This window comes from Cynoglossus semilaevis, chromosome 4 (assembly GCF_000523025.1).
Source record: "Cynoglossus semilaevis isolate Cse_v1.0 chromosome 4, Cse_v1.0, whole genome shotgun sequence".
Classification (NCBI taxonomy): domain Eukaryota; kingdom Metazoa; phylum Chordata; class Actinopteri; order Pleuronectiformes; family Cynoglossidae; genus Cynoglossus; species Cynoglossus semilaevis.
In genome coordinates, this window is record NC_024310.1 from 15,304,028 (window position 1) to 15,331,908 (window position 27,881).

Consider the following 27,881-nt stretch of genomic DNA (forward strand, 5'->3'; position numbering starts at 1 on the left):
TGTCTCTGTGTCTTTGTCTCATCACCTAACTCACTCTGTGTATTTGTCTCACCACCTGACTGTCTCTGTGTCTTTGTCTCATCACCTAACTCACTCTGTGTCTTTGTCTCACCACCTGAGTGTCTCTGTGTCTTTGTCTCATCACCTAACTCACTCTGTGTCTTTGTCTCACCACCTGAGTGTCTCTGTGTCTTTGTCTCATCACCTAACTCACTCTGTGTCTTTGTCTCATCACCTAACTCACTCTGTGTCTTTGTCTCATCACCTGACTGTCTCTGTGTCTTTGTCTCGTCATCTCAAGACGTAGTTGTGATTGGTCTAGTGTAATGAAGGAGTTTTGGTTGTTTAAATGTTAGGTTTAGGATTAACCATTTATTTGAGTCAAAGTTAGGTGAGGGTAAAGGTAACGGTCTAAGACAGCAGTGTGTGTGTGTGTGTTTAGCTGTTGTCATCTGTTGATATAAAGAACAAAAGACACAAGGGTGGGGATTTATAAATGGTATGAAGAATGACGGTATGATGGAGGGATGAAGAATGGAGTTGTACAGAAAGATGAGCTGAGTGATGAGTGATTAAGGATGGAAACATACAGAATAAAGGAGAGATGAGGATGTGATGAAGGGATGAAGAATGAAAGTGTAGCAGATGAATGACACAGGGTTGGAGGATAGATGGTGTTTCTGCTGGACAGGACTGAGAGGAAGGAGATGAAGAAGAGATAATGGATGGAGGAGAAAAACGAAGAAGGACAAAGTGGGAGGAATGAATAGCAGAGGAATGACTTATGGAAGGATTAAGGACAAGGGGATGTTTTTCACATTAAACCATTCTAATCTTTAAACATGTTCAGGCAACGTTAACGTTTCATTTCCTACAGGCTGCTGAAAACCAACAGTTCAGTGTCAGTGTCTCTCTGTCTTCTCTCTCTCCCTCTGCAGACTGGAAACACATGGAGACATTGATTTCAGGCAAACAAATCAAATGTTCCCCAATTATTTCAAATATGTGCTCGCTGGTTTAATATTCAGGATAATTATGGGATGTGGAAGGACGATTTCCTCAGTGACCAGTGTTTGTCATTTATAATAATTATCATAGTCTGTGGTTTTAGAGCCCCGCAACGGCTATGTGCGTGTGTGAGTGTGTGTGTAGGAGAGAGAGAAAGGGAGAGACTCAGGCGACACATGTATACCGCAGTGCTTCAGGCCTCAGAGGGATCCAGTAAACAACATAAACACACACGTAAACTTCCTTTTAGATTCTGATAAACTGAGTAGGTTTTAAATAGTAATATGTCCATAGTAGAGTGGGCAGTATTTGATTTGACACCACCAGTCAATGACAGACTCAGGTGGGACGCCGTCATTGGACACTTGTCTGAATGTCCATGTGAGCTGTGATCTTGATTGAAGTGGGTACTTTAAGCAATGTCAGTAGGAGGACAATAGTTGATTATTGATTTGTACACACACAGACACTAAGGTTTATACACAATGTCATGTTTGTTTAGCCTGGACCACTGTGTGTGTGTTTCACTTACAGTAAGTGAGTTTAAGAAATCAAACAATGACCAAACTGAAATTCCATTCATGGATTTTGTTGATGTCATTTGTTTTTCTCTATGACAAGTTAATCCTGAGTAAATTTAGCTCAAAAATTAAACTGAACAGCATTATTACAATGTCAACATGTGTTTTTGATTTTTAAGAATATTAACTCAGTGGGTTCAGTTATGATTTCATTACTACTGGCATTGGCGGCTAGTGTGTGTGTGTTTAAATCAGGCTGAGCCTCGCTGTCACAATAGCTGCTCACTGTTATCCTGCTGTCTCCATTGTGCTCATGGCGTGGCTCACTGCACGCAAACAGACACACTCACACAAATTTATCCTTCTTTATTTTTATCTTATTCTGACAGTAAAACACAATCTGATCTGAATAGTTCAAACAGGTAAACTATAATAAAATTCCCCAATAACCATGATATAAACATAGAATAATTACATTAACAAGACAAAAGCCTAAAACTGTTTAAGAATCTTTCATTCAAGAAATCTTCAGCAGATCCAGACTCAGAGATTAGATGCAGTCATCAACTTCAGGGGGGAAAAAAAAAAGGGTGTAGGGATAGAGAGTGCTCAGTGCGATACGGGAGTTCTCCCAGCAGTCCTACAGCCGCTACAGCAGTTAGAGTGATCTAGACATATAACGTGTTGGGCAGTAAGCTCTGCTCACCGTTGCAGCCAGTCTGTGGTTCTTTCTCAGTCCACTTAGAAACCAGACCCTGCTCTATTCAGAGTTATTACTACTGTCTGGAGACACGTTCCAGGAGGGACTTTAATATTGTTTAGATAGCGTCTAAGAAGAAGATTGTCCTGATATCAAGAACTTATGTAACAGAAGAAGAATGCACCAGACTGTGACCTCTGACCCTTGACTGTAAGCAAACTTTTAAATCTACATGAGGTTCTTCTGCTGTGGTATTCACTGATCTTTATTCCTCCAGTAAAGTTGGCGGGGGAGAGGATGAAAACATTTTGTAAAGATGGGGATAATAATAATTTATTTGTGATTATAAAAGTTGGCCTAGGAGGAAAGTGAGGAAGTTTCAGATTTGAGATGACTTGAAGGAAATAAAAGTTGAGCAGTTTGTTCCATCATAGTCTGGACATAGTCTGGACAGAGCGACCGATACAGCGACCGATACAGAGACACAAACACAAACACAATGAGTTGAACAATGAACAAAACAACAGACAAACAGAAACAGAAAAGACCATTATTGTTTTAACGGCTTCAAGTACACACACACACACACACACACAAACTCTCAGACTTGTGTTTTACAGAGACCTCTCAGTGGACAGACTGAACAATCGAGGTGAAGCTGTAAAACTGTCATCAGTGGCTGTGTGTGTGTGTGTTTGGAAATTCCCAGTATGTTTTATAACCTTTGTGTGACTATTACTAACACACAGTTAGCGCTGAGCTGTCAGAATAAGATTACAGTATTTTTGTGCGTGTGTTTGTGTACGTGTGTATTTCCCAAATAAATGGAAAGAAATGAAATTACAGATGATGGGTTTTTATGGGAGCACTGGAATGGAGAGAGAGAGAGAGAGAGAGAGAAGGGAAGTACACGGTGATTCATGAAGGGAATGTACACATGTTAACACCTGGTTTGAACCACATAAACAGTGCAGGAATGTTCATTGGTCAAACAATTACATAAAATGATTTTATGGTCAAATTAAATAGATCAGATTGACTCACCTTTTCTTACTGAGACTCCGTCTCAGTCCAGTCGGACGTCTGTCTGCCTGTCGGTCACATGGGGATGGTCACAGTGGTTCTCAGTTATTTTCTGTCTTGCTCCCTCTAGGGGACAGAAATGTTTTCAGCCCCCCGACTGACCCACAACCCTGCAAATTGGAATACTATTAAGAACCTGATAACATGTATATTTCTATCTGTACAAACCACTGTTGCTGCCACCTAGCATTACAGCAATGGTGCACTTATGTCCAGTTTGCCATATTGGAAGCCACTCGTGGCCCCCTGAAACCTCACCCCGCCCCCCCAGGGGGAAGGTGTGCTGTCCATTGCACTACAGAGTCCATCAACTTCTTAACCACAGTGTGTATTTTGGTGTTGAGTGGGTGTGTTCGCTCCACTATGTGGCCCAAACTGTTGACTAAACCTCTGACTAAGAACGTGACTGAGACGTTCAAGGACCGACCATGACTATGGACCAATGACCAACTGACCAACTCTCAGTCAGAGCGATGGCACTAACACTCTCTTCAGTAAGTGGTTGACAGTGATTGGAGCCATTGTTATTATACATGAGAACCTTCACTGACACAAGTGAGATTATCTTCTATCCCTCTGAGGCCGTGTGTGTGTGTGTGTGTGTGTGTGTTCCTCAAGACTTTCTCTGAATGAAGTTTTCAAGTGAAGATCGACTCTGGTTTGTCTCAAGCTGACAGTGTTTGTTGACAGAGGTCATGGAATCCTGGTTCTAATTGGACCTCAAGGAGTTTGTCTTTCCTTTGTTTTCATTTAAATACAGTGAGTCAGCTTGGACGTCATCAACGATTTTGGTTTGTAGTTTTTCATGTTTTACATGAAAATGAAAATGACATTTTGTGATGGAGTGATGGCGTGTGTTTGTGTCAATATACTGTGTGTATGTCTGGGATGAGGAGAGTGGATTTGTTATGGAGACCTCTGTGAGAGGTCCGTCTTCCTCTCCCTGTGTGATGTCATATAAACACCCATCTCTGATTGACGCAGGCAGAATGTAAACACACACGGTTCCACAGTGTGTGTGTTCTGAGTACAGAACCTTCTTGCTCTCTCCATCTCTATGGTTCCCTCTCTCTCTCTGCCCCAACCCCTCCCCCTGTTTGATTCCTGACCTAAACCCAACGCTACAGAATCATGCATATGGTAAAAAGTTGGGATTATGTCCTCATTGCCAGTGTGTTTAATTTTTTCTGGGGATTTTCTGTAATATAAAAGTGGTTCAAACCTGATCATGTGTTTTCATTCAAGACCAGAGGGATTTGAACCAGCAATCTGCATTGTTTTCCACCCTTCAGCCCCTCCACTGCCCCTTCACACACACGCAGATATGACCTACATATTTCCCTCTGTTTTTGCAAACAGCTGCAGAAACACTGCTTCATGTACAATGGACTAATTGGGTCATTCGGCTGTACTGTATCGGTTACTTTGTAGGAGGCCGTTGGATTCACACACACACACACACACACACACACACACACACACACACATGCACACCACATTCTTGTCCCCTCGCCAAACATTACATATGTCCTCAGGGTTTTTACTCCTGTAGAATGGACTGGGTCTGTGTAAGTTTGTGTGTGTGTGTGTGTGTGTGTGTTCTTCTTTAAGATGATCCTTTACTTATTCATTTGTCTACCAGGTTTCTACTTCCTGTGACATCAGCACACAATGCCTGAGGGGTCACGCCGTGGCTGTCAGCGATCGCCCAGTTCAACAGGTAAGAACGTGAAGAGAAAACATTGCACCACTTGGTTGATTTAATTAGATTAGATTAGATTAGTTTATTTTGGATTCGATTAGAGGGTGTCAGAGTGTATGTGGTTGTGGAACCTTAATCAAGGTTGATTTGACTGCATTTTTAAACATGAAGTTCATCTGTAAATAAAACGGCATGTCTGTGGCAGCCGTTCACAGGCTGCAGTATTTGAATCTGTTTTACCCTGGGCTTGGTGGTGTAATGATGATGTCATAGTTGTACAGGGGCAGTGTGGGAGCTGCTTCACTGTGGTTCTTGATAACAGTGATAACAGTGATAACAGTGATAACTGTGATAACTGTGATGGTGAGGCAGCATGTTAAATTTAGAGCAGTTGTTAACTGCTGAAAGACTAGGTGAGACCTGTACTCTTATAGGAGTACACAGGTTAATGTGAACTCATCCTAAATACACCTAACAGACATTTTGGGGATTGACTACAGTACTGTTGGCTTCATCAAACTGAAACTGTTCTGAGCTGTGACTTCCTGCCTTCAGCGCGCACGCACACACACACACACACACACACACACACAGTAATGATCTGTAATTATACACAGCTACTATTTTGTGCAGTGTTCTATAACGGACTTCACTCACACAAACCTACAGGAACATGTTCTAGTGTCGTAAAACACTCAATTTTAACAAGGCCAACACACAGTGTCTGGATTGATGAAAACACACACACACACACACACACAAATAGACATTTCCGTACACACACACAGTCACACGCAAACACTTTCTCTAATATAGGGCAGGAAATAGTCTGGTTTTTGGTGATTACATGCAGCACTGAACAATGTTGCTGCCCCGACACACAAACACGCACACATGCACACACACTCACACTCATACACACATCAGATCTGCAGAGTCCAACCACCTAAATGAATGAAACAAAAAACAGAGAACGCCCCTGATAAGGAAACAAATGTGTAGATTTACTGTTGCATAGAATGGGAGAATGGGAGGAAGGGAGGAGAGGGCAAAGATGGGTGAGACAGGAGAGTTGGTAAAGGTGGGTGAGTTTAAGAGGAAGACAAAAGTGGAGGGGGAGCAGAACTGCTCCCATGATGGTTGCCTGGAGTCTTAACCACAAACATACAACACTAAACACAACATTCAGAGGAGACGGAGGAGGGCAGTGATGAGGAAGAGAACCCGTGACCTCACATCAGGAAGTACGGCATGTGAAATATGGTCAGACAGTTACAGGAAGTTCACTGGTGTCTCAGCAACAAAGTAGTCGCCCAGTTGCCAGGATGTTGTATCCAGGATTTAGCTCCGCCTTTGGAGGAAGGTTAAAGGTCACGTCAGTCTTCTGTGTTTTTGCTGTTGTTGTCTGAGGACGCACTTCCTGTCTCTGTTAACGAACTTCTTTATTACTCACACTTCGATCAGGCACACACCTAGATGCCAGAATGGAGGAACAGCTGCGTTAAATGACATTCTTTTTCTATCAATTGTGCAGTGGTAACAGAAAGATGTCCTGTCCAACATCCATTCATCAGTGAGACTTGTTTATCTTCTACCACTGAGTCCTTTTAGTGATCATGGGGAGCTGTAGCCAGTGCCTACAGTCATCATATGTACAGAGCAGCCATTCACACTTCCATTCAGACTAAACCACAAACAGTCATGGCAGTGAGTGACCTGCAAGTGAAATTTAAAGATAAGTACGCTCATTTCCTACTAAACAAAGTGTACAAAACCAGTCAGTATGGTGAGTGACGAGGCTCTGTGGTCAACTGCAGTTACTGCTCTGTTACTGCATTCATTTCCTTTTAAATGACAAATGTAGGTTCTTTCTGAGGGCATTACTTAACATATTGTGTTGGTTGAGAAACATAATTGTAAAAAAAATGGAGCTTCATGGTAAATATGTGTAGCATCAACACTCCATGTCAGTAAATAACAGTGCAGTCTCTGAAACATGTTTTAATTTGAAACATATTAAAATTGTGAACTTCAGACAGTGGGAAACACAACAGAACATAAACCTGAGTTAACAGCAACACTAATAAACTACAGCATGGTGGTGAAATCAGAGACACGACTGAAGGAAAAGCTTTGAAATGCAGATGGAGGTTCTTCTCTGCTGTGGTTCTGTCTGCTCCTCTCCTTTAATCAACCGACCTCTGTGGGTGTGATGGAGTAACACAAGGAGCATGGTGAAAACATCCTTTTGTTTGTTTGAGGTTGAACTTCCCTCAAACTTCACTTTGATCATTTTATCCTTTAAATCTGTGGACGTGACCACACCACTGCCAGTGGGTCAGAAAGTACAAGTACTCACTGATATTCATTGTCATACTGTCAGTACCTCAGACGTTTGTCAGTCAGAAGGCGTCATTGTTTAAAGTAAATATATTTCGCTCTGATCATTGATATATGCACATAGTGTTTATTATTTGTGTTTTCCCTGCGGCCAAGTATCAAATGACCCAGTATTGGTCCCTGGCTCAGTGGTTAAGAAACTCTTGACCTAAACAATAACACTTCTTTTTCTTTTTAAAAGCCATAGAAGCTGTGACCAGTGAGAAGAAGCGCTGGAATAAAAACTAAGATTCACATCATTTCAGTTGTTTGTTTTTAATATACTGTAAATGTCAACAAGAAAATAGTTTTACATGTTGAACATATCTGTCAAATGAGTTCATATTCTTCCTTTCATCTCTTTGTGTTGTTGTTGAGTCATCGTGTTGACTCTGAGCCTAAAGACACATTCACACTAATTCAACATCTGGTTCAGAGCTGAAGTACGGCCCTGCACCCTTATTTTAAAAACACACTGTGTCCTTGCACTACAGCTACCCCTCACACACAACCTCTTCTTTGAAACTTTCGTTATGTGAAAGTTTCAATATTTTATTAATACTGCATATTAAATCCAAATTTTTAATAATAAAATTAGAACACTTTCAGGTTCGTAGGCCCTGAATTGGCTGCAAGTCACTGAAATGGCCACGAAGCAGGACATAGGGCTTGTTTCCCGGAGGAAGCAGCTAAAAACCACATTTGACTTCATCCTAGACTCAGGTAATAAAAAAAACTTTCAAATATTTACAATGTTCTCAAACGCACTCTAATAAAACAACAATAACTTTAACCTTATAATTTCATTTTAAAAACACAGATGGTTTGTTTTTGTGTTCCTCAGCTTTTAACATTCTGTCAGTTACATCACTGTTACATCACAGGTGTAATAACAGTGAAAGGGTCCTCTGTCATTACTGTCCCCTCTGTGGATCCGTCTCACAGTTCCACAGCAACTCTTTAAAATTCCCTCACTCCTCACCAGGGTTCTGTACTGACAGAAACTGGACTCTCTGTGCTCCACGTCTTTAGAACATGTAACAACATGACCCGCGCTGCTGACTGTGTTCGTGCTACTAGTGAGACATGAGCAGCTCAGCAGAATCTCAGCAGAATCTCTTCTTTGTGTCAAATATGTTTTCTTTTTATCATTTTTATGTGTTATTTATTTCTTATGTCTGTCCTGTGTGGAGCAGCTCTTTGACCTCTTAAATGATTTTTTTTAAATCTCTAGGGATGAGAGGTAGAAGACAAGATACTTTACTGCAAGGGTAGATTGGCGCCTACTGCTGGTCACAGGATTCAAACAGGCAACCCTTTGATCACAGATTTAGCTGTCGGCTCTGTAGTGAGTGATGTATGAGTCAGGGTCGTGGCCTGAGCTGTTTTACAGTAAATGATTTATTACATAACACACACACACACACACATGCGTTCACTGTGTGGAGTCAGAGGTCATACGTTGTTGGCTTTGTACAGATGACAAGCTGGTGACACCTCTGCAGGTGGCATCAGAGGTGGTGAAGAGAAACGTCTCAGACAGCAGAGAGACTTCCTGTTGTTCATGTCTGAGGTTCCACCAGTTTTAAAGAACTTTAACATCACAGCTGCTGCGGTAACTCAGACCCAGACCTGACAACCACCACAGCAATCACTTTTTAAGACAACATACTTAGCAAGGGCTCAGCTTTGGTATATATTTTTTCTTTGCTGATCTTTTAATGGACTTCCACAATCCTCATGAGACTTTCACTGCTCACTTTTATCCTGGGGGGCAGAGTTAGGTTTAGATAACTGGACCTAGATTAAGCTGGAGCAGGTTTACTGACCAGTCGCCACAACCGTTCTCCTGTGAAAGTTAGTATCACACAAACCTCAACATTTTCAGATTGTCCTACTGTTTGATCATTCTTTTGTTTTGATCCACTTTATGCTTTCACCAACAACAAACGGTCCAAATAGATACAGATGTAGAGACATGTCTGTTGGGGTGTAAGAGAATATCAATATCAATCACTAAAAAATATTGGAATATCTTGTTCCACTATACCGTTTCGATATTCTTCAGCACTGTATAGATTTTTTACAATTAACATTCAAATATGTATTTATTCATTTTATTTTGCTGTTATTCTTCTCTAGTGATTACAAATGTGGATCCATCTGTTCCAACTTTAGTAACGTGATGTTGAGATCTAGCAGCATTGTGCAGCATTACTATATCATCCTGCCTCTAATATTGCAGCATATCACAATGTATCATATAGTTGCCCAGTATCGTGATACGTCTCATTTCATCGGACTCTTGCCAATACACACTCCTAATATCTATATTCTGTGTGTGCAAGTGTGTTTGTATGAGTGTTAGTGTGAGTGGGTGAGATAGAGAGAGAGAGAGAGATGGAGAGAGAACAAGAGTGTGTGTGTTTTCGATGTGTGAACAAAGAAACATAATGAGATGAGTATTTGCTACATCAACCACATCCTGCTTTTTCAAGGTGTATCTTTCTCCACTCTTGCGCTCATACACACACCCTCACAAACATACTGAGATACACAGAAAACTGTAAGTACTTCTGCTGCTGTTTTGAAAATCAAATTTACTGTAGATTAAGATGTGTGTGTGTGTGTGTGTGAACAGTTTGTAACGTCTAATGTTTGGTCCATGACTGACTGGAACTCATTTATTGACCGGTTGAATACTTTCTCCTTGTCTTTAGTTTTCTCACCCGTGTTAATATTCCTGCCTGTTTTTTTCTCACTGGTTTGTAAACACTTTGCTGTTCTAGTACTGGGCTGTGGCTGGTGCTGCCCTGCTGCAGGACTGTTTATAAGGGGGAGAGAAAGAGAGAGAGTCAGGTTGAGACAGTGATATCAGCAGAGAGGACGAGGCTTCTTCACCACACACTGGCCGAAATACACACTGATGAGATGTTAAGGACAGCTGGAGTCAAAGTTGAACCTAGAGTTGGACTTAGAGTTGGACTCAAGGCTAACTTTGTGCCTGCCTCCTGAAATCCTTAAATCTTTCAGTCTTTTTAGGTTAAAGTGAATATTTGGTCTTATTGGGGTGAGGACTGTCACTGTGTCCTCTATTGTCCCCCAGTCTGTATAAGGACTGCCATGAAGTTTGAATCTTTTATTTATTATTGTTCTTTAGCAGAGATCTTCAATTGACGGTTTGTGACCTCTGGGTGTCATCTCAGGTACTGCAGTGAAGTTGTTCTTCACTTCATTACAACACTTTCACATTTGAAAATTAAAAACCTGAATAAATGGTCCTGTGTAATATTTGAATAGTGAAATATAAAAAACAACATAATATGTTCTGACAGTACATGGTACTTGAACCAGATTATTATAAGAATCCCTGTTATACAAGGGTATATACAGTAGGATGGACTTCCTGTGTCAGCTCTTCTTCATCTTGTGAAGTTCTTGACCTGAAAATCTCCTGATATACTGAAAAGGCCCTGAAACTTTTCTCATTTCTTGACTCGTCAGGAAAATTATTATTGATGTTTTGACTACTTGGAGAATTGTCTTAACTTTCCACAGACTGAGGAACTAGAGACACATTAGCATCTATTACCAAACCCATCAGAGAGATAAGACGGAGGTGAAAGGTGAAACACACATTAGAGGAGTAGAAGAAGACAAACCAACAAAGAAGAGAACAACAATAAACATAACAACAACAACAATCTAACTGTGGACTCCCTGAGAAACTGACGAGTTTTAAAACAAACCACATTCCACGTCTACTCCACCCATGGGACTAAATACCAGGGTTCTAACAAGGTCCTGTGGTTTTGTGCAATTCAATGCAATTAGTGAGTGGATATATAAAATGGAGAAAATGAACAGCAAACTGAACTTCACAAACACACGCTGCACGTAAGACTTAAAGTTATCCTGGCTTTGGTTTTCAACAAACTGGACAGAAATATGTCCACGTCCACTGGAAGTCTTTGTGATGAGGTTGCCGAGAACAAACGCAGCAAGAATGATTCTTCTTTGTTTGTTTTTTTCATACTTTAAACCAATGACAGGACACAGACTTCAATTTAAATTTTGCAACATAAATACTATTGAATATTTTCATGTGTCCTCTTTGGCCGCAGGACCTTGTTATATTTTCTTGCTGTGTTTTGTTTTGATTGTTTGACTCCACTCTCTACATTGTTGGTGTAATGTTCTACTGGAGGAGAAGTTTACCAGCAGAAGACAGACACACTTCATTAGAAACAGGAAACAGACAGTCACATATGAGCAAATACATACACACACACACACACACACACACTCACTCACTTACTCATCGAAGGAGCAATTACATCCTTATTTAGCCATGGCATTCAGACATGGTTCTCAGACATCTTTACAGTTAAAAAATGAGTCAGTGTGTGTGTCTCTTAGTATAGATTTTTCCTAAACACAAATACACACATGACCAGCTTTAGTCAGTATAGAAGTACATGCTCCAGTGTGTTAACAGAACCTACAGTGACCAACAGGTGGCGTTATATAGGATATAATAGACAGGGAGGACGAGACTAACTACAGATCTCGTCAATTTTAGTAGTGAATATAAGAAGTTATCAGAGAAGACCATTGTAGTACATTCATAGTGTATTATATTGATGCATGTACTTCTTACACTAATGTTAATAATACACTAATAATCACTTTCACAGGGATTTCTAATTAAAGTTCAAATCAGATTTGGGACTTCAGGCTCTGCGGCTCAAAATTCTGCAGAGTCAGGGAGAGACTCAATGAATCATGGGAGTTTCCCCAGCAGTCCAGACCTACAACAGTGGCAAACACTTTGAAGTATTACTACTGCCAGTACTGCATCTGTACATGTGACTGAAGACTTCTTACGATCACATTTTAAAATCTCTAAGCTGACAAACTCAGAAAGAAAAAGGAGGTAAACTTTTACTCCTGCTCTGAGGAGCAGCTTTTGAAAATGTCTGTTTAACACATCAGATCTGGAGCACTGAGACGCCCTCGTCCTCTCCTGGACGAGATGAGCGTTGTGTGTCTGCGAGGGTTAAAACTGCAGTGGCCTGTGGGCTCTAGAGTTTCAGTGAAGCTGTGAAGTGCGTTGGTTCTGTTCCAAATCAAACATGGCCGTTTCATGAACAACAGTGGGCAGCTGTTGGTACTCCCACTACTACTTCCTGTGAGAACCTCTTCTTCAGTCTGAGCACAAAAGTGAAGACAAAGGGAAAGGTGTGATGTGTTTACATAGGTAATGATTGGTGCTGCAGTTCAATCAGGAGTAAAGGCCAAACCTTTCAAACCTGGGCAGTGGGGTCAGAGAGAGGGTCTCATGACCCCTGCTGGTCAAGACATCCATTAATACAAGAATTTTTCTCCAGGACTCGCAATGTTTTTAGTAGCATCAGCTCCTCCTCATCTCCATGATTAGACCTGGATAAAACACACGTCTGATCATCAAAGCTGCCTGAGTCATGTGACTGTGTGCTTCAAACAGTCTCTCAGTAAACTAGTGCAGTGTCATCAAAACGGGTCTCTGTTAGAAAGTGCACGTCCTGACTCAGCACCAGGCTGAAGGGTTCCTCCATGTCTGCTGAAGAACTCTGAGGAGCAGTTGAGATCAGTTTTATTATAGAAATAAGAGAAAACGAGAGGAAGGTCAAATGTGTATGATTGACAGCTTGTTGGACCAATAAAAGTGTGGTTAAATGATGGCATTGATGCCATGTTGTTGAAGAATCTTGTTGATGTTTATCTTTAGAATTACCTCTGAAACCAGCCAACACTTCCAGTGTTCATTCATTCGTTTTCATTCATTTTTACTGAACATGTGTGTGTGTGACAGGGTCACTTATACACACACACACAACTCCATACAGACAGCCCAGCAGTTAGAACCCACTGACCTCCCTTCTGTAAGGCCGAAGCACCAGGCACTTTTGCCATGTGTTGCCCTCTTCCACTGTTGAGTGGTTACTACTGAGTACTGTTGTTCTGATTCAACTGGGTCATAGGTCATGTGGTTCTGTCAGGATGGTCCCTCTTCTTTATTAACTCAGCGTTCTCCTGGTTAACACTGACTGTCTGTCTCTCCCTCTGTCTCCCTCTCTGTCCAGCCACCAAGCGTCCCTCATCGGTCTCGTCTCTGAGTGGGATTGTGGGTAGGATGATGTCATCCGGTGACCGAGGAGCCTCGTCTTCCTCCTGCACCTCCGTCAACACAGTTTGCTCAGATGGCGAGCGTCCGGCCTCCCTCTCCCTCTCATCCTCCACCTCCTCAGTCTCCTTGCATGAGGCTTCCCACTCATCTTCGTCCTCCTCTTCCTCGCTACCTTATGGCGCCGTCCCAGCATACATCGCGTCCTCCACGCCAAAGAGGAACGGCTCAGACATCAGTCTGGACCTCACTCCATTGGTCACCCCACATGGAGGAGGGGCGTACGCTGCTAGAACAGCAGAAGGACACAGCTCTCATGGTCATGTAGCCGATGGAACATCAGTGGTGGTGCCAGTCACGCCCCGGCAGCTGTCCAGGCTGGAGAGGGTTGTGATGGAGATTGTGGAGACAGAACAAGCCTACGTCAGAGATCTGAAGAACATCGTGGAGGTAAGGACTGGACTTTCATGTCCGTAGTTAGTAGTTAGTAGTCACTGAATAGACTGATTGTACAGACAGCACCCTTGACTCAGTAGCCATTTTAGTTTAAGAATAAGCTGAAGTACTGTTATTGTTGTTTAATTGTCTGTCGTTACTGCTGTGGTTCAGTTTGTCATGATGGACTGACAATCCTGGTTTTAAAGGTTTTACAGGTGTAAGACTGGAGCTTACATCGATAGCTGAACCTCCTAGACAGAATCTCCCTGTGAGCCAATGACTCAGCAGATCGTCTGACGTGTTTCAAACACTGTTCTTAGAATGTCAGCCCCGAGCAGCTGCGGGTTACAGAAACACAGACTCAGATTGTCGTGGTCTGCAGTAGGAGTGAGTCTAATTTACTGACCAGGTGTGAACACCTTTGGGCCATGTTACCTGCAGCTGGCATTGCACCCGCAAACACACAGAGTTTGTTTATTGCAACACATTGCAGATCAGGTAAATGTGTCAATATGTCTTCTTAATGATAATAAGATCTTTTTTTCTTTCTTATTACTGGTTACTACTCTACCAGTTAGAGTTAGAGTTAGTTAGTATTTGGTGAGTTAGTTTTATTGAAACATTCCATGTTCAAAGTTGTTTGACTGAAAAAAAAAAGCTTTAGGAGAAATTTTTGATTTTGTTTTCTTGTGTGTTTCATCCATCATTAGACCAGGTGCAGCATTTTCTGTGTGTGTGTGTGTGTTTGAGTGAGACCTTCCATCTGTCCGAGTGGAGTGTGAAACATCTTTGAAGTGAAACAGAGAATTTACTGCTGCTTTCATCCTTTGCCACAAAACACACACACACACACACACACAGACTGAGGGCCGACTGTCATCAGGTTTATCAGCTGTCTGTCAGTTTTCTTTCTCTCTGACCTCCTGCAGAGGTCGAAGCTGCAGCCGCGTCTCTCATCATAACCCTTTGCTCCGATCCTTTCAAATTCATACTTTACATTACTTTTGAAAATGAAGCAGAACATTTTATGTTGTCACAAGAGTTAGTTTGAAATATGAGACAATTCTTCCATGAAAACATCATTATGTGCAACAATGAATATTCTGAACGAGGAGAGCTGAAAATGCTAGTGTTCATGACAGTAGAATAACCACACAGTCACTACACAGACAAAGTACAGTCCATCTACAGATAGATTTTGAGGTCCAACAATACATGTATCTGTATTGAACTGTTCCACCCAGTGTTCTCGGTTCGATACGTTCTATTAATCAAACAATATGCAATTTTATATTTATTTTCCCAACTTCTGACGATGCACTCTGGGCTGAAAGCTCAGTGACTCTACACTCCGGGAGTAGTCGAGTGTAGTGAACAAGAACAAGCTGTGCCGCCTTCATCCATTCACACCAAGGCACTAAATGCAAAACAGAAATAGTGAGCTATTTCTGTTTAATATAAACTCTGCTGCTAAGAATGCACCACAGAAGATGATGATGGATGATTTATCAGATGCATTTATTTTTACAAGGTGCTGTTTTGGTTCTTCTAAGTACACACAGCAGAAACTAGAGCAGGTACGGCTGCACCAGATATATTTAAATAAGATTTATTTTTGAGATGAAACAAATGTTGGTAATTTCAATGAACTACAAATTAAAAAGGCTATGGAAATTACTCTTTTTTTTGTATCGAACCAAAATAGACTGTGGATTTTGTTTACGGCTGGTTCAACTGGTCTTCTTGCTGTAAGGCTGAAGCTCTAACCACTCTGTCACTGTATATAGAACATTTCGTCTTTGTCAGAATATTTTTTATATCTGTGGTCTTTTCAGAAGATAAAAGAAAAATAGCATCCATCACTGGCGGAGTTAGAAACATCAAAGAGAAATGTTAAGTGAAAGCAAAAATATCAGAATTCAACATTCCTGTATGTTTATGTGTGTGTGTGTGTGTGTGTGTAATGTAAGCATTCATTCCTGCAGCTCTCTGTATTTGAGGCTTCACTGGAGTCTGGTTCTGATTGAGCCAACATGATGTCACACTCACTGTGAATCTGGGTTTGTGTGTGTGTGTGTGTGTTTCAGAATAATAACAATGCAGAGAGAGGATAAGGAGGACTGAGAGAAAGTGGAAACAGCTTTTCTGCGTCCCTTCAAGCCCGTCTTAAGAAAAACATTGTCATAGTCCTGAAAGATCTCTTTGAAATGAGGTGACATCAGCGCCATCATCAGTTAAAGATGTGTGACTCACTGGTGTGAAACTGCTGATATGAAGGAAACAAAGTGGAATCATTGAACTCATGCCTGTGTGTGAGAGAGAACGAACTTGAGACGGAATCCCGCAGCCAACTAGGACAGGAAACTGGGGGGGTTTGAGGGGAGAGGGACCGATGGGCAGGAGGGAGTAAGAGGTAGAGATTGGAAAGAGTAGAAAAACTGAAATCAAAAGGGAAAAGGAAGAATGAGGAGAGAAAAAAAGGAAAGAGAGAAAATGGAAGGGGGGAGTGGAATTCAGAGCTGCAGAGAATTTGAGGTCCAAGAGGGGGGAGGAGAGACTGCATCCTTCTTCATCATTACTCTATAGTGATCAGAGTGAAGATCATGATGGGATGAGGGCTGATGGGGGTTTTTTTTTTGGGGGGGGGGGGGGGCAACAATTAACTTTGAACTAATAGGATGTGACATGTCAGAGGTTACAGATGGACAATATAGGGTTTGATCCTGAGGTGAAGGAGCCTTCCTCTGTATTTCTTTCTTTCCCTCTCTCTCTCTCGCTCTCTCTCACACACACTCACACACATGCTTTCTATCCAGCCTGTGTTCCTGTTGCCTTTAAAGGTGATTAGTGTGGCCCAGACTTCATTTTCAGACGTATTATACAAACACACAACACACACAAAGCGAGTGCTTGTTTTTCCAAATTTAGGAAAGAACTGAAAAAGATGACTCTTGTGACCACGTGTGTGTGTGTGTGTGTGTGTGTGTGTGTGTGTGTAAGGAGCTCTTTTCTAAAATGCAGACCCAAATTGTAATCTACTTTTATGGTAACTATAGTGTCTGTAATTGGCGTCCATTCTGAGAAAATGGGCGATCACAAAAGTCGTTTCTCAGTGCAGTGTGTCCTGGTGGTCAGCAGTGGTACAGCATTTGTTTGTTTAAGACATTTTTATAAATGTTTTTGTATGAAAACTGCCATCCAATGAATGAATAGTAGTTTTTCTTTTTGTGCTGTGGTCATCCTGCGCTGCTCACCCACAGCTGGTCATGTGACATCATCTTTCACTCCCGTGTCATGCTTTCTTTCACTACTGTCCTGTTGTTGTCCACTGCCTGTCCTCAGCACCTTCATCTCAGTGGTCCATGTGGTCTAAGTCTCCTGTCTTCTCTCTGCAGGACTACCTGGGCTGCATCATCGACTGTGGAGCGCTGCCTCTGAAGCCAGAGCAGGTCAGCACTCTGTTCTGCAATATCGAGGACATCTATGAGTTCAACAGGTGACTCTCCTGCTCCTGCTCCACTTCTTTTCACGCTCTGTTTACTTAGCAGGGGGCGCTCACACCACACGAGACACGAGACAGAGCCACAGTTTTGACCGCTAACCCTGATAACTCTGACCTGCAGCTGTTGGTACAGATACTGTGAGGACAGATGTCTGCTGATGAAATGACCATCAGTCAACATTCTGCACAGAACTGTTCTGTTGGTTCTCTGTGGAACCCTGCAACACTAAAAGCTGTAGGAGCTCTTTCTCAGTGAAAGAGAGGGGTGGGGGCGGGGTTACTTCAAGTCTCTGGGAAGGAAGCCGTTAAAATATGTCACACATGCACGCACACACATGCACGAACAAAACCCACCTCCACACCCTGCTGTGACCTGTTTCCACACTTTCTTTGTGACTGTTTCAGCACACACAAACACACACACATATATATGCACACACACAAAAACAAATTTGAACACAAACACAGTTTTCATTCCATCTAGGCTTCCTGCCTCTGGTTCTCATGGGAAATTGAGAGAGAAGGGGGAGGGAAGAGGGAGACAGGTTTGAGGGAAGGCTGACATCTGTTTGTGTGTCTGTGTGATTGTGTGTGTCGATGTGTGTGTGTGTCCACTACACAGTCCATTAGAGTTTATTAAATAAAGTTAATTAGTTAGTAATGTTGAAAAAACAGGGATTCATTGAATCTCTCTCTCTCTCTCTCTCACCCCTGTCTCTCTCCCTGTCTGACTCGCTCTCTCTTTCTCAAACACACACACACACACACTCAGATACCAGATGTGTAGACATAACATGTCCACAGCGACTACATCATTCAGAATAGCTTCACCATGACTCCACTCTCAGGCCAGCATAGTGACGGTTAAAGCATCCGATTGGTCATCAGGCCTATAAAGCACACACACACACACACACACACACACTTTGGACACGTTCACATGAGCTTTATGACAAACAGCTGTGGCACATCAGTGTGATGGTTGAGGTTTTATTAAATACTAATTGAATTCATATTGTCTTCCTGACACATCATACACCACATCAGACACCACACTTGTTTTATATAAATCTTATCCATTAAATTGGTTCAGAACTTTTCTATGAAAGAAGAAACACTTTTGGACTGATGGTTCACAGCATATAAGAAATCAATATTAAAAGCAGGTTAGGTCAAACTCCTGCTGCTAACCTTCATGGGTCTTCAGCAGCTGTTGTGAATCTTCTGAGTGACATCGCTGCCACCTGCTGGTGTATATTTCATCTAGCGCACACCCTGACCAACAGAAGATAAAAAGAAGAAAATACAGAGGGAGGGCAGAGACCCTGCTGATGGTCACAGGATGGATATCCTTCAGTTGTGTTGAAGTTCTGTCAGTAAAGATGGATAAAATAACATTGGTGTGAAACCTGACAGCATGTCTCCTTTAATGTTGGCCTCATCTGTTGGTCCACTGAGATGAAGCAACAGTTTGTGTTTGCATTTATTCATCACTGTTAGATGAAAAGATTCTGTCTGGGTTAAATGTGACATCACTGCTGAGTCAGCTCGTCTGTCTCAGTGCATCATGGGAAAGCAGCTCAGATGATGATGTGTTTTTAACTCCAGCAGACAGGAACCTCTGCATGTGTGTCTGCATGTGTCTTTTTTAGCTTGATTTAGCATTTGACCTTTTGCCCTTTCTCTCTTCTACATGGAGTCGGTGGTGGTCACCGATGATGTCACACAGGCGCTGTTTACTCGTCTGTATTATCGAGAACCATCAGTATCATTATTGGTTCCAGAGCTGCTCTGCTCACCTTTGACCTCTGACAGGTTTCTGACCTTAAACCTGGGACTGAGTCTGGGTGCGCCCTCACCATGGTCAGCTGGGGTCGGTTCAGACTCTCCCTGAAACCTCTGTCAAAACAGAGGGGTTGAAATGGAATGAATGAAATGTCTGATATTCACAAAAATGTGCAATTTCTGTCTGGAGGATCATAAATTAGTTTCCTGTAAGAGTTGAACAGATGTTTTTTCTCACCACAAACATGAACATCTTCAGAGCTGAGGCCTCACTTTTCATCTCAATGTCATTAGAATCACACAAATCTATTTGTATCCATAAAGAATTTTAAGGCTGGGGCCATGAAAAAAATGCTTCCGTTTGGAACATCAAATTATTGACTTGAGCTGCAGCTTGGTAACCTATGGACAGCTCTGTTGATTTACTGCAGTATGTACTCTTCTGAGCAGCAAGTATGTAAATGGAATATGAAGAGTAGAACTACAGGAACGTTCTGAACAACATTAAACTGCAGAAGACATTTCTTTAAAGCTGCTCCTGACTCTGTGGAGCAGTCATGCTGTGGGACCAGTTCAGCCAGGACAGAGGACTGGTGTCCTGTGTCCATTTTATTGACCATTCTTGCCAAATGGAATTGTTTATAAGGCATTGTGATAGTATAAGTATGAAATAAATTTAACAGAATCACTCTGTAGTTCATCTCAAACTGTAACTTTATCTTGGTTTGAGTTGATGATGAATAAATGAAAACACGTGTTTCTGGTGAAAGTTTAGTTCATAACGAGAAGATGGTAATGAATCCTGTTGACCAACATTAAACCCATGATTGTTGACAGCCACAAACCAGGTGTACTGTATGGTATACTGATATACTAGATAATAATTTACCCTCCGTTAAATTCAAATTTAATTCCTTTGACCTTTGTTGACCTTAGATGGAAAACCTCATTGAATGGTATTAAATGGGTTTCAGTGAGCAGTGAAGGGAGGATGAAGATAAGGACAACTCTACAGCTCAGTGTTTCTGTTGGACCAGTGCAGCAGCTGAGGAGCAGCTGTGTCAGACTTTTTCACAGAACATTACTCTTTAACCCCGAGTCTGTACTCTGGTGACAGCACATAAATCAAACCCAGCTGAAGTTTGGCGGCAGGGCAGGAGAGGATTCACGGTTGATACTAATTGTAGGTTTGTCCCAATGAAAGAAGAGTCTGGCTCCAGAGTCTGAGAGACCGTTACAGCATGACAAACCTCCTGTCAGGTTTGGAGACGTCAGCAAAGCTTTGTTCCTATTTAATCTTGGGTATCCACCGTGTTAATCTGTCTGATAATCTGTCAGTGGAGGACACATTTCTGCAGAACAACACTGGACGGACCAGTTGCCCCTCCTTCCCCCCTCGTTGTCTGTCTCAGTTTTAATGATCATCTCCACATTCCAGGCTGGTGAGACCTTGGACGAAACCCAGTTGTTAATGTCGCAGCTGACATCATGAAGTACAGAGAACGGTGCTGCTGTTAATGAGAGTGGTTCTGCTGCAAATTGACAAAAACGTTTTTGTTGTTATCAAAACATACAGTCTCTAAATCTGTTTCTCCATCCCATTTGTAAAAATGTAGGAAACAGGTAGTGTAATGAAGTTTTAAAAAAAAGATTAATTACACATCATGGTTGAATTGTGACATTATTGTTACATTAATGATATTAAACATATTGCACAAAATCAAGACAAAAATATGACGTAAATCTATCTTTTAAGTCAATTTGTTAAAACTTGAGTATTTATATTTAAAATGATTTTTATTTTGCACAAAAAATTTCAAACCTCACAGAAGTTGGTTAAACGCTGAGGTCAGGTTTCTATGGTAACTGTGGAGAGGATTGTTACTATAACAGCAATTCATGATGATAATGAGAATAAAGGAACTCTAGGTTAACCTTCAGTTTAGTTCTAACTTTGTTAAACGGACAATAAAACAAACATTTCAGTCTTTAAATCATCCTTCTCCCTCCCTCCTTCTCCTCCCTTTCTCCTCCTTCTACCTTCTCCTCCTATCATCGTCTCCCTGGAGCAGCATTTCTCAGATGCCTCAGCGTCAGCGGCTGTTTATCACTCTGCTAAAGACTCGTCTTTCTCTGCATGAGGACAAAAAACAGACCTCGGCCCCCGTGTGTTTGGTTTGGCCCCGACCTGCAGGGGAGGGCCCTGCTCGGGTGCATGGGGCTCAGGTGTCACCAGGTCATGTGGGGTCCAGGTTCGGTTTGTTGACTTAGCAGCTTAAAACCATGAGAGAGAAAAAACTTGTGAGATGATAAAACGGTTTGTGAAGCAAATAAATTGAAATTATAGTTTGTAATAAAAGATGTGAGTCTTGACATCGTAGATATTGCACATAAATGTCTGTTTCCGTGAAAATGAAAGACGTCTTAGATGCAGAGGTCATAGGTTGAATGAAGCCCCGGGTTCACTATGTTTTAACATATGTTCCAAATTATTATGCAATAGTTTTTAGTTGTTGATGAAGTAAATTAAGTATTTAAAAGTCATAATTCCCTCCGTGATGTCAACACCTTTGGTTCTCTGGGGTCAGAAACTAAACCACCTTGATGTGATGGTTAGTTGGTAGTTATATTTGTTCATCATTTCTGTTCTACACCTCAGTCTTACCCAAGAGTGAACGTATGATTACAAAAGTAATAAAAAAGTCAAAACTTCATGATGGACAGACCAGGAACCACACAGAGCTGTTCTTGTCAAGTGAAATCACGGTGTTGTCTGTCAGGTCACAGGGTGTTTCCACTTCTGAGCAGAATAAATAATAGAAGGGCATAAAAAACATGCACTTCAGAGAGTAGAAGGTTCAGCACAAGTAAAAGGTTGACTCTGCCATTAAAGAGAATGACAAATAATCAGTAGAATAATTTTAGAAACTAATAAAACAGGTGTCAAACATTTCCAACACACTACTGTAGAGATGAAAACATGAAAGTGTGACTGGACACGTGAAACACGTGTTGGTTTCTGTGACATCACACCATTTGTTTTGTGCTGTCACTCTTGTACTGTTGTGAAGATTCGTGCCCATGTTTCCTGCTCCTCCACTGGTGGGCGGAGACAAACCATCACCAGTCCTGGTCCTGGTTCTTTACATGTTTGACTTTGTTCCACAGCAAACATGTTTTCCTTCCTGGTCCTAATTATCCGGCCAGTTTGTCTTCCTCAGTTTACTGATGTTGTTCTTCTGTGTCCATCCTCACTGCAGCAGATCACGCCTGTTTTAACCCTCTTACCAGAAAACATGAAAAAAAAACCACCCAGAATTCCTTCTTCCTTTCCCACAATCCTCATCTAATGATGTCTGCAGCCACAAAATAAGGCCTGACGCCAAAAGACAGAGCAAAAGAGTGGCAAGTGGCAGGCAGAGGAGAGTGGAGGCAGTGTGTGTGTGTGTGTGTGTGTGTGTGTGTGTGTTTCTAAATGTATGTATATTTGTGGTGATGAGAGACTACATTTTAGCTTGTTAAGTGAGAATGCAGTCAGAGGTTTGTGGTGTGACCTCATATTAAGTGTGTGTGTTTGTGTCCTATTAATTCTTATGTTGTGGGGACACAACAGTCTCTCAGTCATGAGGACCAGTTGAAGGGACAATGGTCCCCATGATCATTGCAAGTAAACCTTTCCTATGAACTGGTGAAACTGGTGAGGTCACTGTTTAATCACACTCTCAGTCAGCAGAACTTCTCAGTGTAGGATCGTCTGCAGGCGTTTTGTTTTTTTTTTTACAATCAATCTGAAACAACAGAAAATAGCACAGGTGTGTGATATAAAGACATGGAGACTAAGTTTTAACAGGCACCTTTCAGTGGACTCACCACCCGCAGGAAGGTTCACGACCGCACACAACCAAATGGTGTGATATGGGTGGCGGTCCTGGAGACAGCTGCCCCCAGTTAATTATTTGTCATTTGTCATTGTGACACAGCACACCACCGCACACAACCAAATGTGACCTCTGTATTTTATCTACCAAAGTGAACAGTGCTCAAGCAAAGTGAGCAGTGAGCAGGGACGGTGCCATGCTCAGAGCACCTCAGTGGCAGCTTGGCAGCTGCTGGACTCAAACCTGAAACCTGCCGGACCCAAGTCCCACCACTGCCCCCATCAGATTCAGATTAGTCAGATTCATCATGAAGTTTTAATTAACTGCATGATGAATCTGGTAAACCTTGTGATGGTTATTTGAATTCTGATGGTTCCTAAATTCAGATTAAGAATTCCTTTATCCTTCCCACTGTGGGGAAGTTTAAATGTGTGAGTGGTAACTACAGTAGAATACAAATCATTTCAGTTCTTTTTTTCTCGTCCACACTGCTTCAGTTATCTCTCACTCACTTTATCAAGTCTCGTTCCAGTACTTAACACTTCTTCTGCTCTGTGTCACATTCGTCCTCCTCCAGTTTCCTCCTGGACAGAAAACCACTCGGAGTTTTTCTTTTTGACATTTCAAATTGTCCTGGAAAAGAAAGGTGTGAAGTTACAACGCTGCACATATGGAGGGGAAAAGGAGCCGTTGAAAACATAAAGGGTGAATTGAGTGCAGCTCACCAACTTTTTCCTCTGACGTGTTGCAGTCATGAATCTGTGTGTGTTGTTAACATGTTTCAGTGAAGGCAGACGGTGGGATCTGAGGCCAGAGTCACTCAGTAAATATTCATCTAATGGACTGAACCACACTGGGCTTCCTGCTGCAGCTGCTTTTCTTCAGCAGCCAGAACTTTAACTTCATTTTTAATTGCCTCATTGTGGACATTTTTAAATGCTGAACTCACACGGTCACACATGCAGGTCATTAAAATGTGTGAGGGGGAGAGAGACGGCCGTGAAGAAGAGAAGAAAACGCCATGTCTATATGAGATGATGATGGTGACGGTGATTTTTAAATTGATGATGACAGTGATGGTGGTGATGATGATGATGACGGTGGTGATGATGATGATGACGGTGGTGATGATGATGATGACGGTGGTGATGATGATGATGACGGTGGTGATGATGATGATGGCGGTGGTGGTGGTGGTGGTGATATTCACTGGTTAATAACACCACAGAATGTTTCGACAGCATTGAAAGTTTTCCGTGCCCCCCCCCCACCCCCCCTCTGTGGGGGAACCTGATCCATCTGTGCTGTTATGTGTCTGTGGTTGTTGACGTGTTGCAGTCTGACAGACTCAGATCCCGAAGGTCCTAAAAGACCCGAGCTGATGTTTGATAATGCTTCTACCTCTGGGTTCTTGATATTTTCCCTTTTTTTTGTAGAGTTGGAAAAAAACTCTTAGCTGATAAGAGACCCTGAGCTGACGTCATTAAATCACTTATTTCTCTGCTGTATATCTGAGACTGTCTGATAGAGAGTCTGTGGTTAGAAACGTACACATCATCTTCACTCTGGTCAACCTGTGTGATATCAGCTCCAAGAACTAAAGCTATGAATGCATCTTTAAAAAACACAGTTTGAATAACCTTATAATACAGGAAATATATATGAGGAACATGTTCAAAACTGTTAAAAAAAGAGTTAAAAATGACATCAAATCCTACAGTAATGTTTAGTGTTACACATTGAATGGTGACCATAGATGGTGGACGTGGTGAAGTTCTGTGACACAGACTCAGTCAAACCTGTCTCTGTCTCTGCAGTGACCTGTTGGAGGACCTGGAGAGAAGTCCTCACGCTGCAGCCATCGCTGAGTGCTTTGTAGAACGGGTGAGTAAACAGTGAGGACGATTGTGGGAGTGTGTGTGTGTGTGTGTGTAGTTGAACAGGAAGCTATTTTAACTGAGCTGTCTTTGTCAAACACCTCTTGAACGTACAAACTGCACAACAAAAATAGGTCTTTAGTTCTCGTGTTTCCCTCATTAACATTCCATAAAAAATATATATATTTTATTGTTCAAATTCATCTCTCAGTAGAAATAAATATATAAAATCCTTTAACCCCTGAATCATGACTGTTTACATTGGTCTGTCATGCAGTACAGACTACTACAAAAACTCATGCAGTTCTTAAAAGTTAGTAAAGATATTAAGAAGTAATTTCTGTGGAAAACTTGTCAAAATAATGCAGTCGACCAAACCTGTGGATTTACGGTCTGTGTTAAAGTGACCAATCCAAAAAAAGTGACTCCATCTACTGCCAGCCTCCAGATCTCTTCATCTAAGTGTTTGGCAGAGATCTTGATAGAACAATTGACTTCATGTTTGCTGTGTAATTTTAGGTAATTGTCCTAAAACGAGGAGGACGGATCATTTCCCTGGTTTTTGGCTTTGTCCCAGGACACAGTAACACAGACTGACTTGTGTATGTGAGCGTAGACAGACAACAGTAAAGAAGGTCAAAAGGAAGTGCACAGTGTCTGTGGAGCTGCAGAAAACGTATCAAACAGTTCCAGTCCAAAAAGAACTGTGGAACTATATGAGGAGGTCAGGAGTGGCAGAAAAGTACATGTTTGTCTGGTGAAGGACGTGTGAGAAGCCTAACATATTTTTCTGACATATAATGGATATTTATGTAAATACCACGTGTGTCTCAAGTGTGGACAAATACAGATGGTGCTTTTTATTTAAGTTCCTCACTGTTGTTTGTCTTTGTTCTGCCTTTTCTCTAGAGTGAAGCCTTTGACATTTACACACTCTACTGCATGAACTACCCCAAGTAAGTACACACACACACACACACACATACATACACACACAGAGAAATAAATAAAAACAGACTAAAGCCAGATGAGAACAAGGTGCTGTTTGTTTCCTGCTGCACTTTCTATCTTGTGTTTACTGTCACTGTAACTGGAGCAGCATGTTGAGGCCAGGTGAGGACACGGACCTCGATGAAAACATTGGCATATTGTGTTGAGTTCACTATTTTTGTAGCTCATTAGCTGTTGGTCAAATGAGCTTGTCAGTTAACAACAATCCATCTCTCTGCTCTAATGAGCCAGTTTAATAGGAAAACATTTAGCTGTTGTGTTTTTGGAAAACACAACAGCTGCAACTCCACTGCTAGAAAAATAATCTTTCAAAAACATGGAGTCCTCGAAGGAACTCACATACTATACATAAGTACCTACAGTATGTCACGCACCTACGCTGACGCAGTGGTCACATCATAATGTAGGACATAAAAAAATCAGAAGAGTCTGCCCTGTGCCTGGGAGTCATAATGAAGGGCAAAAGGTTTCCAAAAAACACAAACACAAACCGCAGAAAAGGAATGTAAGCACAGTCCAACCTATGGAACCAGACGTTCTTAATACATTTATGAGCTGGCCATATAACATCCAAACACCAGGACCCCCTGTGTGTGTGTGTGTTAGTGTGTGTGTTGACTCTCACATGTGAGCAGTGATTACAGCCTCAGATTGACACACTTCCTCCATCAGTGGTTAATAATGATCTATAACGACCAGGTGTCCGATCGGAGAGGCTCAGACCTCAGACCAGCCGTGATCAAAGTGATTAGCTGCAGAATGTTTCTGATTGGACTCCCTGTGAAATGTTGATGTGAATTCCAGCAGTGAGGACACTTGCTCTCCGTCAGCGTCTGCGCTCCACATTTTTCCACTGTGATCCGCTGGGTCAGATTTGGAGAGAATTGTGCTGGATTGCAGGTTTTGTGAACTCGGGTGCAGCCGCGCTGGGAACTTGAGATGTTTGTCTTTGTTCAGTTAGTTACAGAGAAACAGGCCAGATAAGAAAACGGCTCCAAGAAGGCAGCGTCTCTGCCAGGATGTAAAAGACATGAACAGTCTTTTTTCTCTTCTTCTTTTTGGCTTTAATAAGAATCAAAGGGAAGACAAAACACGACGGGCGTGTGGCTCATTACTCCACTAACTACTCTAACTGCTCAGAATCTTATCTCTTACTTATGGAGATGATTCTTTTTCACAGCTGTCAAAAATAAATGTCATTCTACAGATTGGATTCATTTATTTGTTCAGGTTTGGGAGGATCAGTAGTCAGTCTCAGCAGAATAACCCCAATCCTAATCCTAACCTCAACTGTTACCCTTTCCCAATAGCTCCTACGGTTTTTTCTGCAAACTTATTGTTTCAGAACTCCACTGAACTTTTTTTCACACAAATAACACAAAATATTAAATTGAAATTAATTTACTCCATTTCAGTAGGGGGACCCGCCACCCACTTTGAGAACCTCTGCCCTAAACCTACAGTGTATGTAAGAACAACATGCTTTAAAATCAAGTCATCTGCCAAACATGCGAGCGATGCAGAGTGTGTTTGGAGCTGAAGAAGGTACTGGTGTTGGTGAGTGTTGATGCAGAGTGAGGCCGGTGTCAGGTTCCATGTGATTGTTGGAGATGAATCCAGGCTCATCGGAGCAGCTGTAATTATCTACAGCCTGTGAGAACATGGAGCTTGGCTGCAGTCTGTGCATGTTCACATCCAACACTGCTGCACACTGTGTGTGTCTGTGTGTGTGTGTGTGTCCAGAGAGTGTTTACAACATGAGCAGAGCAGAAAATAAAACCGTCACCTCTGCATGTCTTTAACACATTTGGGAGATTGATGTGCAGGATCT

The 27,881-nt window shown here is 41.8% G+C and overlaps 1 protein-coding gene across 4 annotated transcripts in view; it reads left to right on the top strand.

The window, feature by feature from the left end:
* The window catches only part of plekhg2 (pleckstrin homology domain containing, family G (with RhoGef domain) member 2), a 49,415-nt gene that overhangs the window by 1,654 nt on the left and 19,880 nt on the right, over positions 1-27,881 (top strand). For 3 of the 4 annotated variants that reach the window (XM_025055114.1, XM_017032172.2, XM_025055115.1), the window contains exons 2-6: positions 4,955-5,032; positions 13,519-14,009; positions 17,393-17,493; positions 24,980-25,046; positions 25,949-25,995. In XM_025055114.1, coding sequence (XP_024910882.1) covers positions 4,984-5,032; positions 13,519-14,009; positions 17,393-17,493; positions 24,980-25,046; positions 25,949-25,995 — 755 coding nt within the window. In that variant the 5' untranslated portion in view covers positions 4,955-4,983. Of the gene's footprint in view, positions 1-4,954; positions 5,033-9,833; positions 9,960-13,518; positions 14,010-17,392; positions 17,494-24,979; positions 25,047-25,948; positions 25,996-27,881 lie in introns of those variants that run through there. The other variant, XM_017032174.2, reaches the window with a different exon arrangement.